General features: G+C 47.0%; 1 protein-coding gene across 1 annotated transcript in view; it reads left to right on the forward strand.

The window, feature by feature from the left end:
* Positions 1-15,168, forward strand: part of LOC134453842 (dapper homolog 3) — a 27,272-nt gene extending 12,104 nt beyond the window's left edge. Inside the window, exons 3-4 of the mRNA XM_063204592.1 lie at positions 6,759-6,860; positions 11,696-15,168. Of these exons, the coding sequence (XP_063060662.1) occupies positions 6,759-6,860; positions 11,696-13,626 (2,033 nt within the window). The 3' untranslated portion in view covers positions 13,627-15,168. The remainder of the gene's footprint in view (positions 1-6,758; positions 6,861-11,695) is intronic.
* Positions 15,169-17,500: the final 2,332 nt, after the last annotated feature.

A 17,500-nucleotide genomic window follows, 5' to 3' on the forward strand; every position in this document is an offset into this window, starting at 1 on the left:
ATCAAACAACCTCCAGACCATGAATACAAAATGAAATGTAGTATTATGGGATGGTCAGGACCAGGCTAGGGATTGTTTGCCTCCAGCAGCGCGTTCAGGCCGACTGAGACCCGTGCTGAGTCCCGCACCTAATCGCGAACCAGCCGTCGTGTTCACGCCACAGATATTTGCGTTCGCGAACCGGAAAGTTGGTTCGCAATGCGAACCGCAAAATACTAGGTTTTTCTCCGCGAACCGTGACGACAGCGTGCCTGTCAGTAGGTTCATCCGGGAAACGCAGTCACGTGCGGAAAAAGTTCAGAGCTCGGTATGAACACGGGCGGTTCGCAGACAAGCACTTTAGTGCCGAACGTAACTGGTGCGAGCACCGACACCGGCTCCGTTCTGGTCGGCCTGAAAGCCGTACAGGTGGTTTTTTAGCATTTATTGGCCTGAAAATCATCAGCCACATCTGGCAACCCTGTTCTCTTCCTGTAGCCAGGCTGCGCCCTCCTAGTAACAACACGTAATACCTTCAGCATCGCTCCTAGTCAGGCCAGGAGCAATAAAACGTTTCTGAGCTCCAGAACAATAGGGAACTCCTACTTTGTTGGCGAAGCAAACAACCAGTAGCAAACAAGGGAGCCGTTTGGGAAATGTTTTTTTTTGTGATCAATTTTTTATTTATTCAACAACATCAAAATAGTGGAACAACACATGTACAACAACATAATCAACACAAAGCCCTCAGCCCACCCAACCAAACCCCCCCACACACACACACACACACACACGCAACACATAGAGAAAACCAAAGAAACAACATGTAACATCAAGACAAGGACACAGACAATCACAAAGACACATACACACACCTACACACCAAGGGGGAAATTACACACTGGGTTACCCCAACAGCTCTCTAAGAGATGATGCAGCTGACTGCCATGAGGATAATGTTCTCTCTGAGGCGGCATGAATCCGGGCAGTGGATAACTCCATATAGACCACATCTAAAAAGGAAAGAACCCACTGCCTGGTGGTAAGTTTTGTGGGGTGGTTTCCACCTTGTGGCTACTAGCTTTTTGGCAGCCGTCAAACCAGCCAGAACGATTCGTTTAGTCAGAGCAGGTATGTTTAACTCAGAGAAGTCGTTGAGGATCAGAACAGGCAAAGTAACAGGTATAGGGGTGCCCACCAGCTCTGCCAGAGCCAAAGCCACACCGTTCCAGAACCGTGCAACTGGTGGGCACTCCCAGACCATATGCACGAATGTTCCCCTGACAGTTAAGGCTACAAAATGAACACATAGGTGAGTTTACCAGTTTCATATAGAAAAGCTTCCGTGGGGTTAAATATGTTCTATGAATGAAGTTGAAGTGTATTTGTTGATGGTTTGGGTTACGTGATGCCACCTGTATATTTTCCCAAACATCATCCCAGTCAAACTCTGGGTCAAGAGCAGGATAGTCTTGTCTCCACAATCTATCTACAACTAATGCAGAATATGAGGATTGAAGAATGAACCTGTATAATGTGGACACCATACCCTTAGTACCATTACATCTTGAGAACACATTAGCTAGGGGGATGTGTGGTAGCGGTTGCTGCCAGGGGACTCCCATACGCCTTCATTGCTGACCTTATCTGCAAGTAGAAAAAGAAGGAAGACCCTGGGAGATTAAACAACATTCTAATGCCCTGAAAGGAGCCAAGGCAGGAGTCAATGTAAAGGTCGTTTATATAGTGAACACCTGTATTACTCCAGTTTGATGGAGAAATGGGTCTCCCCCCAATCAGCAAAGCTTTATTATGAAACAAAGGAGAAAGAGTATGCCATTTACAGGATATCTTGCATTCTTTTTCAACCAGCCGCCAAATATGAAAAACATTGGATATTAAGGGCCCAAAACGCAACATGGTTTGTCTGTCAGAAATATTAGCAAAGAGAACATCCCGCAAGCTCCATGGTTGCACTATTCTGTCCTCCAAGCTCCTCACGATACTGGTGTATCTGGATCATTCCAAACAACAATAGGACGGAGGATGATAGGACCAAAAATAATATTTAAAATTAGGCACTGCTAATCCCCCCGTCCCCCTTACTTCTTTGTAATGTGGAAAGCTTCAGTCTGGGGCGCTTTTTGTTCCATATGAACTTTGACACGTCCGCGTGTAGTTTTTTCCAATAGTCTGAGGGAGGGCAGAGTGGAATCATTGAACTGACAAAATTAATTCTAGGCAAGACATTCATCTTTACAATAGCAATCCGGGCCTGTAGGGAAGCAGGTAGCGTAGCCCCATTGATCCATATCTTTTCTAACAGCTGTGTGCATTTCCACAAAGTTGTAGGTAGTAGTACGGTGCAGAGAGGGAAAAATCCTAATTCCTAGATATTTAAAATACTGAACAACAGAAATAGTAGCAGGGAATGTTAGCAAATTAGCTGAGGGATTCAAGGGAAGGAGAGCAGATTTGGTCCAATTTATCCTAAATCCAGAGAGCAAGCCAAACTCCTCACAAACAGACAATAAAGATGGCAGTGATTGAAATGGGGTTTTCATAAAAACCAAAAACATCATCTGCAAAGAGAGATACTTTGTGTTCTGTGCCTAAAATAGAAATGGGGTGTATAGAGACAGACATACGTATCATTTGTGCCAGGGGTTCCATTGAGAGTGCAAAAAGTGAGGGGCTCAAAGGGCAGCCCTGTCTAGATGATCTCGTAACAGGGAATGGACTAGAAAATAGTTGCCCTGTAAGTACTTGGGCAGAGGGGCTGGAATACAAAACTTGAACCATATGTATGAAATCCTTGCCAAAACCCATACTTTGTAAAACAGACCACAAGAAAGGCCACTCGAGGCGGTCAAACGCACGAAGCGCATCAACAGACAGGACGGCTTGTGGGACTTTTGCATCCTTTGCAGCATCAATAACATGAAGAAGCCGCCTCATATTATCAGAAGCAAGTCTGCCCTTTATAAAACCAGTTTGATCACAATGAACCAAGTGGGGCATAAACTTCTCTATACGGCGTGCCAAAAGCTTTGCATATATTTTCAAGTCTGCATTTAACAGACTCAAAGGTCTGTAACTAGTACACTCAACGGGGTCACGGTCTTTCTTTAAGAGCAATGTAATGAGCGCAGTATTGACATCTCTTGGAAACATCCCAGCCTCAAGTGAAGCTTGGATCATATCAAGAAGTAGAGGGCCTAATTTCTCCCAAAATAAAAGATAAAACTCGGGGGGTATTCCGTCTAAGCCAGGGATTTATTGATTGCATAGGATCGTGCTGCCATTTCCAATTCGTCTAGCGTTAAAGGACTGTCAAGGGATGAAGCATCTTCTTCAGACAAGCGCGAAAGATTTAATTTCCTTAGATAATTCTCATAATCACATTCATTTCGCAACCCACCAAGATCAGATTGATACAAAGAGGAATAGAAAACTACAAGAAATGTTATTTATGTGTTTTGGCTCTGTAGTGACTAGGCCATCCAGTGACCTTATGGATGGAATATCAGCAAAACGCTCATTAGATCTTAGTCTCAAGGCCAACAAATGGCTGGGTCTTGACCCGTGAAAATAATACCGCTGTCTAGACCTATGAATGAAAAATTCTGATTGTAGTTTCAAGATATCATTTATTTCCTTTTTAATGAGATCACGTTTTGTTTCAGTGTCTAAAGAGTAAGTATTCTGTAGAAGGTTGTCAAGTCTTGAAAATTCTAATTCAAGAGCTTGTAGCCTGGCAGATTTAGCTTTACGCATAGTTGAACTGAAAAGAGTAACATTACTTCTAATAAAACATTTCACTGTTTCCCATAACACCCGGGGGTCGTCCACTGAACCCACATTAAAAGAGAGAAATTTCATCCAAACAAGATAAGAATTGGTCTCTGAAAAGCCTCATTCTTCAGCAATGAGGAGTTGAACCGCCATCTAGTGGCACGTTTGGTTAGACTTTTAAGGTGACCCGACTAAACACCGCTTTTGTGATCAGAGAGCGCGATGGGGAGCAACACTGAGGCATCAATTCTTTGAAACAGATTAGGAGAAGCAAACAGAAAGTCTATTCTTGAAAATGTTTTGTGCCTGTGCGAAAAGAAAGAGTAATCTTTGACCGACGGGTTCAGTGACCGCCAGACATCTACTAACGCGATACTATCGGCCCAGCCACGCAGGGCAGCAGATGCCTGTTCTTGTTCACTGGTTGATGTAGAGTGGGAACGATCGACGGCCGTGTCCCACACAGCGTTCATATCAGCCCCTACCACCAGAGAATAACCAGTCAGTTGTAACATAGAGGTGGTTAATGAATCATAGAAGAATTTATCAAATTTATTTGGAGCATAAACAGAGGCTATGGCTAATTTCCGCCCATGTAGTTCGGATTTAACAATGACCAGTCTCCCTTCCGTATCGGTTTCGACTGCCAGTACCTTTATGGGAAGACACCGCTTAACAACAACCGCCACTCCCCTCGTTTTCGTTTGAAAAGATGAAGACGCAATTACATGGTAAAACTTATTTGCTAGACGCTTGGAGTCGTTGCTCAACAAGTGTGTTTCTTGCAAGAGGGCGATATCGATTTTCCGACGCCGTAGCACTGACAAGAGACTGGAGCGCTTGTGTGGTGCATTTAAGCCACCAACATTCCATACGAGAACGGAAAGGTCACCCATTGATATGATCAAATGGTTCTATGAGATGGCAAAATAATAACTGAGAGTCCCCGCAGCAACCCGAGTGTAGTATGGTGGTAGTGTAAAATAAAGGTAGATTATCAGTAGTGGAATCCTCAAAAAAGCAGAAATAATTAAAACCAAGACTGTCATCAAGCAGCACCCCCTCAGTGACGAGACAAAACAATACATGGACAGACATAGACGAGGACAAAATAGGTAAGACAAAGACAAAACTCAAGACGAAATAAAAAGGACAGACACAAAACATAACTTTACGCTGATCCGTGACCAGGAATGGATATGGGGCGGCAGTAACCCAACATTTCAACCCAAATGACTTGCAGCTAAATAAAACTAAGCGTGACGGCAACTGTAGCAGAAAAAACTAACGTGAATCAGGTAATAACTACATTATGTAACCAATGCGGATACAGTGGAAAACTGGGACCACAATAAATGATCAAGCTAAGGACACAGAACCCACTGCGGCGTATCACAGTGCGTAGGCAACCCAGTTCTCATGAAAAAAAACAGTTCAGTGGAAGCAGAACTGCTAGCTTACCAATATGTCCAGAAAAACGGTGAAACTTCAAAAGTATATAACCTTATAAACTAGTAAGGCACACGATCCGGAGCCGGCATTCAAACGACGTAAACAGCAAAGTGTCACTGTCACTCGTCCTCAGCAGCCATCGATGCATCGCCAGACAAGCTCTCGGGGGGTGACCGCCTCGCGCCCGTGGATTGTTCTTCGTACGCTGGCTGGCTGTCGTCCGCTAGCTGGCCGTCGTCCGCTGGCTGACCATTGTCCGCTGGCTGACCGTTGTCCGCAGGACCCACTGGATCGGACACCGGGTCAATGAGCGGCGTGAAACTCGGGAGGGAGTCGATGAACTCCTCGGCGTCCGTTGCAGAATTGAAAGACTCGAACTGTCCAGCACGTAGCTTCACTCTCAGAGTCGCAGGATAACGAAAACCAAACTCGACACCTTTGGCTCTCGCTTTGTCCATGACGTTGTAGAAAGGTTTGCGCCTGTTGAGTGTGTTGTGCCTGCGCTGTAATCCAGGGTAAAACGAACCTGCTTTCCTTTCACTTTCAGAGAAGCGTTCTTGGCTGCATTCAGAATGCGTTGGTGGGTAGTGAAGCGTAGCACCTTAAAAATCAGGGTGCGGGGCCGGGGCTTGTTCGAATCATCCTCACCACTGTAAATTCGGTGTGCCCTCATTATTTCCCCTTCGATGTTCCCCAATGCGGGAAACCAACGAGGGAGAGCACGGGTCAAGTATTCCACAGCATTTGAACCCTCCGCACCTTCAGCCAGGCCGACGATGCGGAGGTTACACCTCCGGTTGCGATCCTCCAAAGCTGCTAGCTTACATTGCAACTCTTCCAGCAGGCTCTCATGGTTAGCTAGCATATTAGCATTGCGTTGAACATCAGAGCGAACCTTCCCAATCTCGCCCTTCACAGCACCAACATTCCCTCTTAAAGTCCCCAAGTCCTGTTGTATCTTGGACAGTTTGGCCTCGGTCTCCTTGCCAATCCGCTCAAGTTGATCAAAACGTGCCTCAAGGAAACCACGTTGCTTGGCCAGCACAAGGTCCGCGATAGCTTCAATATCGGACTTACTGTTCGACGATTTAGATGCAGTTTTCCTGCCTGTTCCTGACATTTTGATACGGCACACGGTCGACTGAAGTATAAAATTACTGAAACTGTTCGACTGGTGTAGACTAGCTACAGAAACCAATAATTAAAACAATTTTCACAAGTCTGGGTTGAGGAGAGCTGAACTAAGCTGCCATCTTGTCCAACCGATCACGTGACTCCCGTTTTGGAAATGTTAATGGTTATGCTCTTGGTCAGACCAAGTCCCGAAGAGATTTGAAAGTCGATGATAATCAGGCTACTCTTCCTGTGCGCTCCATCCATGTGACCACGGTTCCTTATTTCTCACCATCATCTGTGCTGAATTGCAATCAGTGACTGTGGGATGGGGTCTGTGGTTGTAACCCCACTGTGGCAATGTTGACCAGGGTGTTTATGCTTTTGCCTGTGTGTGTTTTCACTTCCTCTTCCCATAGGCTTCTATGAGCAGAGCGAGAGCCTGTCTCCACCGGGCCCCCCGGGCCCCCCAGCCACCAGCTGGGCCTCCACAGCAGGCCACCACCGGCCCAAGTCAGTGGGTAAGAGAGAGGACCGACACAGAGACACTCACTAATACGCACACACACACAGGGCCGGTTTTTAGCATAGGCCGGCTAGGCGGTCGCCTAGAGCGCCATGTGAAGAAGGAGCGCCGAAATGGCGCTCTCCTATGCGTAATTTTGCGATATGAAGTTTTTTTTATGAAGTCGCAATCAACAAAGAGTGGCGAAAGCGCTCCTCACGGCAAAGCGCCCCTCAGCCAATAGTAATATCGCTTCCAACTGTCTCTGGGAAGTCTGTGAACCAATAAACAGACAGTTCTGAGAAAGGGGGCGGGACGAGTGACAGCGTCCTATTTATTTGAATTTGGAGACTCACTCAAGAGACAGAGAGGCAAGCGCAAACAGTAGTACTGTTCTGCTGGATGGAGATTATTATGTTCTCATTAAACCACTCATTGCATGATGCAGGAGTTTCACAGGGTGTTTTGGAACTATGTGATTTAATCAGCAACCGTTTGTGATTATGGAAAGCCTAATAGTTATGAGGTTACTTTTTGGAATTAGAGAGAAAAAGAGCTTTGTTTTTGATCAGAGAAATCGCTAGTTAGCATGCTAACATTAGCCAAGTATGCCAAGCAATGAAATCCAGTGAAGTAGCTGTTAGTAGCCTACTCACTACTCACAAACACCCACCTGATATCATAATACTTGCTTAGGTTGACAAGCAATGTAAAGTAAGACTGGTGCAATGTTTAAAACTATTTTAGCTGCCATATCTCCTTCCATCCACATGAATTACCTGCTTGTTGTAAGCTTAAAAAAACATTAATTTCCAGACCAGAATGACATAGCCTGGCTACATTAATCATGTAACAGAACCATGCACAGCAGACAAGTGAGGCTATTTACTATATTTTGTATATTATGAAATTCAATAGCGTGACAGCTCTTCTCCCTTTCTCTCACCCTGTCCCTCCAGTTCAAACACATAGATACCCCCCTTCTCATTCTCCTACTCACAAATGCACCACTATTTCCAGTCCAGAAATGAAATTGGTTTGGAAGACAGCACAAATGTGAAGCTTATTAAAATTGTAATGCTGCCATGCTTTGTGATGCTGTAGGTAGTGTAGATCAATGCAGACCTCCTTGGTAGGCTTATTGTCTACACATGCATTTTACAAGCAAATGTACTGTATCACTCTCCTGGCATTTCAATTTCACGTTACAATTCAAACACATTGATAACCTCCCTCTCATCTGGGGTTGGGGGCCCCACCACCATCACATCCAACACACCACACAGTGAAGCTACTTTCATGCGACTCAATCTGATGTGTTGGTCGCCTGTCAAAAAGAACCACAAATCCATTTGATGAAAAACGGTTATTGTTCTTGATGCTATTTAGTTAAGCTTACTACGGATATTACTCTTGTGTTCTGTAAGGTATAAGAAAGAGTTTTTTTTTTCTTTCAAAGGTAAGGCAGGGGGGGGGGGCGCCAGAACTCAAACTCGCCTAGGGCACCAAATAAGCCAGAACCGGCCCTGCACACACACACACACACACACACACACACACACACACACACACACACACACACAATCACACACACACACACACACACACACACACACAAACACACACACACACACACACACACACACACACACACACACACACACACACACACACACACACACACACACACACACACGGGTCAGACGTCAGGTTGCGCAACGGCTAATTCCCATAAATGCATTAGTAATTAGTAATTGGTGGTTGATATGTTGCAATGAATACACATCTTAGGTAGTAGACCAAAAACAAACAAACAAAAAATCCGTACAATTTTGGCACTGGCTGTCGTTGCGCCGCCCTGACGTGAACTACTGCTGAAACATCACTGACCCAAAAAATGTTCCAGAAATGCACACATGTGATTTTCAGAGTGGAATAGAATGTAATGTACAAACATCATTTTTTTGTTTGTTTTGTCACCACTGGTTATCAAACTGATGTCCATTTTGATCCAGGCACTGCTGACAATGCAAATTGCACGCAATCCACTTGGTGTTCTTGTGCATTCACTTTCAGTGGATGTTGCAGGTCTCATAAAGTAGACTGCAGACATCAATTTGAGAACAGGCGCTGACAAAAGAATAAGGCGATCTCTATTCATTCTATTACACTCATACAATCACACAAGATCTGGGAAACACCTCCACTTGAGTTTGTGCGTCGTTGTGAAAGGTCTTTGAACGAAAGCTGGGCTATTAAAAGAAGAAAAGGATTTAAGTGTGCAGACATGTTTCAACGTTCACAGGAAACCTCTACTTAACAATGATTTAGAGTGTGTGTACATTTTTGGGACACCCTGTATGTGCAGAGCCCAGGTGCATGTAAACATACAAATTGACATTACGTCAGCAGAGTCCTTTACAAGTACATGACAAAAGTTAAATAAATGAAAAATCATGCAAAAAAGGGCAAGTATACATTCGTGCAAGTGCACACGACACATCCATACATACAACATCAGCAAAGAATTTATTCCTCATAAGCAAATGCTTCAAGCCTCCACACCTGAAAAAATACATTTATGAATATACAGAGAAGAAAAACACACCGACATATGAAGGAGAGGAAAAAAGGAAGGAAGAAAGAGGAGACTGACACTCACGGTGACGCACAAAAAAACCCACAAGCAGAGGCACCTCTCAGAGGCCCCCAAAACACATCACACATCAAACAAGCAAACAAGCATCTCGGGAATCCAAACATCATCCATCTCCATCCCCAAACCCTCTTGTAACCACTAGAACACAGCCTGCCCACATGAAAAAGATATATAAACAACTTACATGCCTGTACAAGTTTTATAAAATCATATAAGAAATGGGCCAGTTTCGTAGTACGGGCCTATAAGTAAGCATTCATATACAGTACATTCCATGTATACATTTTATGCGTTGCAGTATATGGACCATTGAAAATGAATGGGAGCTCTCGCAACATTCTAGGGGGCCATATAATAAGGAATGTGTATGTCTGCCGTTACTTACCGTATATGATGAGGAACATGAATAATAGACAATTTTATAATATGTGCCATATAAGAATAGCCCGTTTTTTAACCATTTTGTAAGTTCTACATACGTGAATCTTTTCCCGAATGGGTGTGCACACTTTACAAAGATCTTGTGGCTCTCCTACTGCTCAGTAGCAAACGTTGATGACATCATGGTTTCTCAACATTCCAAATTCAGTTTATCCATTTAGGGTCAGCTCCTCTTGTTTGCTCCTTCCTGGAACAAGTCATTTTTGTGTTTACAGCAAACTGTCACCGCTAGTGCAGTGTTGCTGTGCAAGCTCCATAGCTTATGGTTTCCTACTTCAACACAAAACCCTTTTGGGAGCACAGACGCTTTTTGCTTTTGTTTACGCTCTTGAAATGGTCTGCCGAGCTCTCACTCTCAGGGGACTACCCTACAGCTGCAGTGAGAACAGTACAATGCTGCGATATGACAGTAATACGAAAAATGAGAAAAGTGGGCAGAAATTTGGCCATTAAGTATAAAAGTAAAAGTGTGTTTGAAGAGTTCTACTTAGAGCAACGTTTGTATATACTATCCAATCTATGCCACCATATAGGCAACAAAAAATCTTTGGCATTGCCAGCTGGTTGACACCCCAAGTAGATTGGATGTGACTTGGCAGAGAGTTCAATATGAAGAGCTGGAGAGCTCAGAGCTGACAGCTTTGGCCTGGTCCGGGACAAAGTAATCTGAAAGGGCCCCCTCACCTAATGCATACAAAGTAATGAGAACTCAATTCTACGGTCTCTCCCCCCCCCGCCCCCATGCCTGGGCTCGGGATAACTGACCCGTTTGTCAACGCCCCTGTCAGCTTTCTTGGCTGTGCTTGTCAGATATCGTTGAAATAGGAAGAAGCTGATCTAGAAATAGTCCTGCATGCCCATGCCCATGCCCGTGCCCATGTGAGCTTTCAAGCTTTCATCACGCAGCCAATGTTGGGAAATTCAGAAGAGGAGTCAGGGATGGACTGGTCATCTGGCATAGCGGGCATTTCCCGTTGGGCCCCACACCTTGGTGGGCCCCTATTTTCAGATATGCTTGAAAAAAGTTCTTTTTTACATTTCTGAAAAAAGGGGCGCACAAAGGTGCGGGGCCCACCGGGGAGTGCGCTCTGCTCTGCTAATTATGAAGGGCCCCTTTAATCCAAAAGTGCCCGGGCCCTATTTCCAGCAGCCAATGTTGGGAAATTCAGAAGAGGAGTCAGGGAGTCAGGGCATAGCTGGCATTTCCCGTTGGGCCCCGCACCTTGGTGGGCCCCTGTTTTCATAAATGCTTGATTTTTTTGAAATGCTAATTATGAAGGGCCCCTTTAATCCAAAAGTGCCCGGCCCCCAACCCCCTTCCACCCAGTGCAGCCCTGAGAGGAGTCACATGTGTGCTTTTTGCCCGATCAAAGAGCTGACAAGCAGCTGCGGTCGGGATCATCGGCGAAAGCGCTCACTGTACAAGCAGGGAGGCCAGCCAAAAGAACATCAAGAGTAATCTAGTTTTGATTGCTACCTACAGCCAAACAAGTCTGAATAAGACCTTGGGAGGAGTGTTATGTAAGATAAGGTCGTATCGTCGTCAAGGTCAACAAGTTGAAATCGGAGTCTGTGAGAAAGATTGCTGCTTATGAATTGTCGTACTGTGTTTATCAACAAAATCCAGCATGGTCAAATCCAAATTATTTTCCTGATTATTTTATATGATTATTACAGGACTTAGCAAATAAATAATCAAATGAATAAACAAATAAACAAACAAACAAACAAAATGTGTGTCTTCTTTGCAGACTGCACGCTACTTAACGGAGAGGAGTCGAGGGAGCCCAGCCCTCGCTCCATGCTGCCCCGATCCCACTCCGCCCCTTTCTCCCCGCTCGAGGACATCGCCGAGGGCCCGGGAGAAGACGAGGAGCTGGACCTGGACTTCAGGGAGGTGCATGACCTAGAGGAGGATGAGGAGGAGGAGGAGGAAGAGGAAGAGGAGGAGCCATGGCCGGAGGCTCCGGAACCCGAGACCACGGAGGAGGACATCCAGCAGGCATTACGCGTGGAGGCCTACATCCTGTCCCTGCTGCAGCGTCGCGCCCTGAGGCCTCGCCACACTGCACACTACATGCCGCCCGCGACGCGCAACCACCACCACCACCAGCAGCACCACCACCACAACGGGGGGTCGTTCGCCACACGTACGCCCCAACACCCCATCACCATCCCCCACGCGGTGGCCGACGTCCCTCAAGACCTCTCCGAGACGCAGGGGTGGATGGGTGGCACGTCGGCAGCGGGGAACGACGAGGGCCAGGCGGACGCGGAGCTCGCCCAGGCCCTGGAGCAGTACTACCTGTCCCTGCTCTACCCGACCTCCAGGCCTGCGTCCCTGGCAGCCGCGTCGGCAGGCCCTCCTCTTCCTCCTCCCCCTCTTCCTCCTCCGTCAGCGGTGGCGATGCCCCTGCCCCAGCAGCAGCCGTATGGAGCAGGAGGGGGACCCCCTCCGCTTCCCACAGACCCCGGTGGGTACAGCAGCAGCACTGACCCCGAGTCTCTGCAGAGCAACCCTGGGGACTACGGAGAGCCCTATCCCCTAGTGGCGGAGCAGCAGCAGCAGCAGCAGCAGCTGCTGACCGTGAACTATGTCCCTGTTGGCCACCCACATTCGCACTCGCACCCCCACCCACACCCACACCCCCACCCACACCCTCACCCTCACTCCCACCCACATGCCCACCAGCAGCACAGCAGTGGCAGCTCTCCCTTCCATGCCAAGCACAAGCCGAGCCGGGCGTCCTACGTTGGAGCCGCTGGGCACCAGCCAGCTGGCAGCAGGTCGTCCCCTTGCAGAGCAAAGGGAGCCGCCACCGCCACCGTAGCAGCAGCAGCAGCAGCAGCAGAGCTCAGGAGCTCCCCTAGAGGTGTGGCGGGGAAGAAGACTCCGGCGACCGCCGCGGCAGCCTCCTCCGCTAGCCGGTCACGGTCGGATAACAGCCTCCAGGGGAGTGGAGGTGGAGGTGGAGGAGGAGGTGCAGCAGGGTGGGGGCGCTACTACACGGTCCAGAGGGAGACGACGCGGGCCAGCAGGCGTGGGCAGGTGCCTGAGGAGCAGCCCCCACCACACCAGAGACGCTGGTGCTCCACGGCCGACCTCAGCCAGGAGGAGGAAGAGGCTGCTGGAGCTGGAGCTGGGGGGGGCTACGGAGGAGGACGCTCCCATCAACACTCCCATCAACTCCCCCACCCCCACCAACACCCACACGCACACCTGCATTCCTCCTACGCCCAGCCGCACCAACAGCACCTCCGGCAGGCTTGGCCTCCTCCACCTCCCCCTCCTCCCTATGGAGGAGGTCAGGAGCAGGGCCGCGGTGGCGGTGGCGGGGGAGACGTTGGGAGACTTGGCAGCCCTGGTCCTGGAAGCCCCATGGGACCACACGGGGTGTCAGCCAAAGGGGCATCGGCATCGGCAGTAGGGGCAGGAGCAGTAGCAGGCGGGGGCTCCGACTCCAGCCTGAGCGAGGCCTACTCGCCGGGCTCCAGCTCGTTCACCAGCGACTCGGACGAGAGCGGCGGGGGCCTGGTGTGGCCGCAGGAGGTGCCGCCGCGACTCGCCTCCTCGCCGCCACCGGCGCTGTCCTCCGTGGTCAAGATCAAGGCCTCGCACGCGCTCAAGAAGAAGATCATGCGCTTCCGCTCAGGCTCGCTGAAGGTCATGACCACCGTTTGAAGAAGTCCGCATTCATACCCTCACAGATCTTTTTTTACAGTGTTAATTTAAAGCCGAGAGAAAAGGACCTACACTGTGAGTGTTAAATTTGACCCTCTTTCTTAACTCCCTCCCTCCCTCCCTCCAATCGCCTTCTACAACTTTTGAAGAGTTGGACAAGCTGGCTTGAGAAAGGAAAAGACTGTTCCATGTGTTGTTTTCTGAGGGGGCTCCTGAATAGGTGATAGCGCATCTGTCTGACTTATGATATAAGGATCCACAGAGGACATTTATGCTGAAGACACATGACAGGTACAAAACTGTCCTTTTCAGTTCTGTAACTTAAAGGGTACAGCATCCTTTAAGATACATACGTATATAGTATTGTACCTTCGAAGGCACTTTGGTGGGTAAATAATTTTCCCTCAAAAGCTGCACCCCTGTGATAAGCAGTTCTATCCACATTGGTACTCCTATTTTCCCTATTTGTCTGTGTGTACGCACCCTCTGCCGGAGACAGCTTGCCTCAATGCAGCCCGACCACCTAAAGGACCAGAGGCCTTCATGAGACGTTGTTTTGTACGAATCGATTTGCTTTGCTATTATTTTATGAAGTGCGACCATTTTGTAAACATTAAATTATCCATTTGTATAAACGTACGAAGTGGGCTCAATGCAATACGTTCAGAAAGACGAGACAAAAACAATACCCTTAGTCGCTTTGAGCTCTTTTGTCCAATGATGCCTGCATTTTTTTGTAAATATATACAAACTTTTTGTTATTAATATAATTCTCTTTTCAAAAAAAAAGAAAATGACAAACAACGTCACTGCAGCATGCCAGTGACTTGAAGTGAAATGCTGTTACGTGAAGATGCCAGACCTGAGAGACAGTGCCCACTTATGTACCCACCAGTGCCATGCAGAGACACACTGCCATCCCTTTAGATAATATACCTACGTCACCTACCTCTCACGCAGTGCCACCCCCCACCCCCACGCCCCCCTTTCCCTCGCTGCCTCCTGACACTAGTGCGCATGCCCGACCTTTGTTTGGAGGTCACTTGCTGGGCCACCAAGTTGCTGCCCGCGGGTCGCAGTTGGCCCGCGGGCCGTTGTTTGGAGACCAGTGCCCTACAGTATTATGGCTGTGCCCCCCAGTACAAACTATGATGACTGTGTCCACCCTACCACCCCACCCTAAAATGATGATGACTGTGCCTACATCTTACACGCACGCCCCATTCTCACCCTCACCCCCATCTCTGCACCTTGCTGCCCCCAGAGACTGTTTGTCCATGGGGGCATAATTTTTTGGCCTTCCTTCCTCCACCTCACCCCTCCACCCAGCTTCCTACTACTGTATGTAATGGACATGTGTAGATACCCCCTCCCCTCCCGTTCTCCCCTGCTTGAGAGACATTAGCACGTTAGTACTTAAGGACCGTAGCCATGAAGGTTTAAGAAGAATGTAGTTTAGTGTGGGAAGAAGAAGTGATCCTTTTCTGCTCCTCTGTTGTGTACTTTTAAAAAAACAACATTCGCACTGAATAAACATCCTTTTTTCCATGTAACTATGAGGCTGTGTCTATATTGTAAGCATTTCCATAATGTCGCAGTGTCAAAAATGGCACCTTGTCAGCAACTGGACTTGTTTTAAGAGCTCACCGCTTAGCTCTCCAGAGTTTAGCGGTAAGCTGCTGGGCTTCTTTTTTGAGTGTGTATACGATTCGCCAAAGGTTTTCAATACATGGGTTCACCATGTTTATCAACGCGGTATTGTGAGGAGGGGCAAGACACTGGCAGCCAACCATGAGAGCCAATTTTTTGACCAACAGCGGTTTCCAACAATTAGAGGTTGACCTGTGCGCAGCTAGTTTCGCACAGTCAGGGGAAAACAAAAATTTAGAACCCATGTATACGGTAACCATGATAAATTGTTCTGCCAATCTTATGTTCTACCAGTATGTCGTGACGAACACAACAAAGTGGGATCAATTCCAATCTCCTAATTGGCTCCATTGAACTCCTTTCATTCTGAACCACTGCTTGTCTGTATTAAGGGCAATGGTAACTCGTAGACCTATACATCTTGGAACTTAACGTCATATGAACCGTCTCCTCCTGATCATTCCTTTCTGGTTTTGCTCCTCATTCCAAGGATCTTCATCAGTTCTGGTTAATGCAGGGCTGGGGAACCTTTTTCATTCGAAGGGCCACTTCAAATTCATCCAAGGGCCATAAAAGCCCTCCGAGGGCCGTACTATGAACACAAACCAGGATTTTCCCCTTCACTTTAGGCCTATATTGAAGGCAGCCACATTTTAAATAAACACCACCTTCTCTAGGTTCCCAGAATATAACTTAATTGTATTGCAAATGCATTTTTTTAAGATTCCTTTACAAAATATGTCATATTTCACGTGAAGCTGTATAACATTCAAATTATATCGGGGGCCGGATAAAATGCCCTCAAGGGCCGCAAACGGCCCTCGAGACATAGGTTCCCCACCCCTGGGATAATGGAATGCTGGTTGCCTGGTTATCACCAGACCTAATCACAAGTGAGATAAGGTCTGCCTACTGCCTACTGAGACCTGCCTACTGTAAATCCTGTAGAGGGTATGTGGTTTACAGCTGTTTATTGGGCATTACGCGTGTGTATAATTTGGCATACGTAGACATAGCCAATCTTGTCAGTTGTATCTATTCAAACAAATTGCAGTCATCGCCTTTCCATGCCTCCCCGTTCTCTGTTTGGAGGCACCGATCTTGTCCGTTTTCTGGGTACAGATTTCATGCTGTCTTTCAGATCGGAACGATAGTGCAAAGCAGCATGGGATTTCCCAGGCTAGAATGCTAGAGTTATACAGTAGACTTATCTTTTGCTTAGAGATGAATTCGTTGGATAGCATAACCTGGAGGAATGAGAATTTTCACCGACATACAGTGTTTACCACACAGTAGGCTACAAATGCTGTGGTAATTCAACATTATGCTGAGAATACATGATCCAACTCTTTGGGTGTTGAATGAACACCATGAAGCCACATATGATGCAGTGTTAATTCAACACTTAAGGTGCTGAATTTACAGTAACTCTAAATTTGAATGGGGCCATGTGTTCTCAGTACAGTGTCGCATAAACACTGTAATTTTACTGTGCACTCTGTTCTTTTGACTGCACTGACCTCAATGGATGAAGAATATTCACAGAAGGAACGTCTGTGATTCATGCTCTGATTGGCCTGCTATTTACATGTGTATGTTTGAGGTTGAGGCAGAGGCAGATGTTTCACCACCCGCTGAGTCGGGTCAGACCATCTGTGAGAGTCTTGAGGACAAAGGTAACATGCAGTACTCTCCCAACTGTCCTAAATTGAACTTGGTTTGCATGTCAAGAATTAGTTGATGTCATTTTCATATGGCCACATCGTGACCACCACATCCCCAATGAGAAGAAACCCTACACATGAAGGTGCAATAGGAAGGGAACTTGTGATAACTACATCCTTCAAAGGTACCATGATAAGCAAAAATCATAACAGAACATCCCACCACCACCCTCCAAAATGTTTCAACTTTTATTCTTTTGGGACTAATAATGTCTATCTACTTTACTATTTATGTTGATCATTAAGTTCTATGAAGGCCCACTAATGGTCGAGGAGGTATAATGATGGCAAGCTGCCTGGTACCATTTTCTGACCTCATAAAGAATTCAAACCAGAGGCAATCTATAATGAGAGGGTTCATAAGGCGTTCCTTCTGTTATCAAAATGACTTGAGATTCTAGTCTAGGCTACCATGTCTGAGCTGCTATGCCCCTTTATGAGACCAGCTGGGGTTCAAAATGAATGGAATTCAATGGAGAAAACTTTAAAAAGTCACATCC

Source organism: Engraulis encrasicolus, chromosome 8 (genome assembly GCF_034702125.1).
Source record: "Engraulis encrasicolus isolate BLACKSEA-1 chromosome 8, IST_EnEncr_1.0, whole genome shotgun sequence".
NCBI classification, from domain to species: Eukaryota; Metazoa; Chordata; class Actinopteri; order Clupeiformes; family Engraulidae; genus Engraulis; species Engraulis encrasicolus.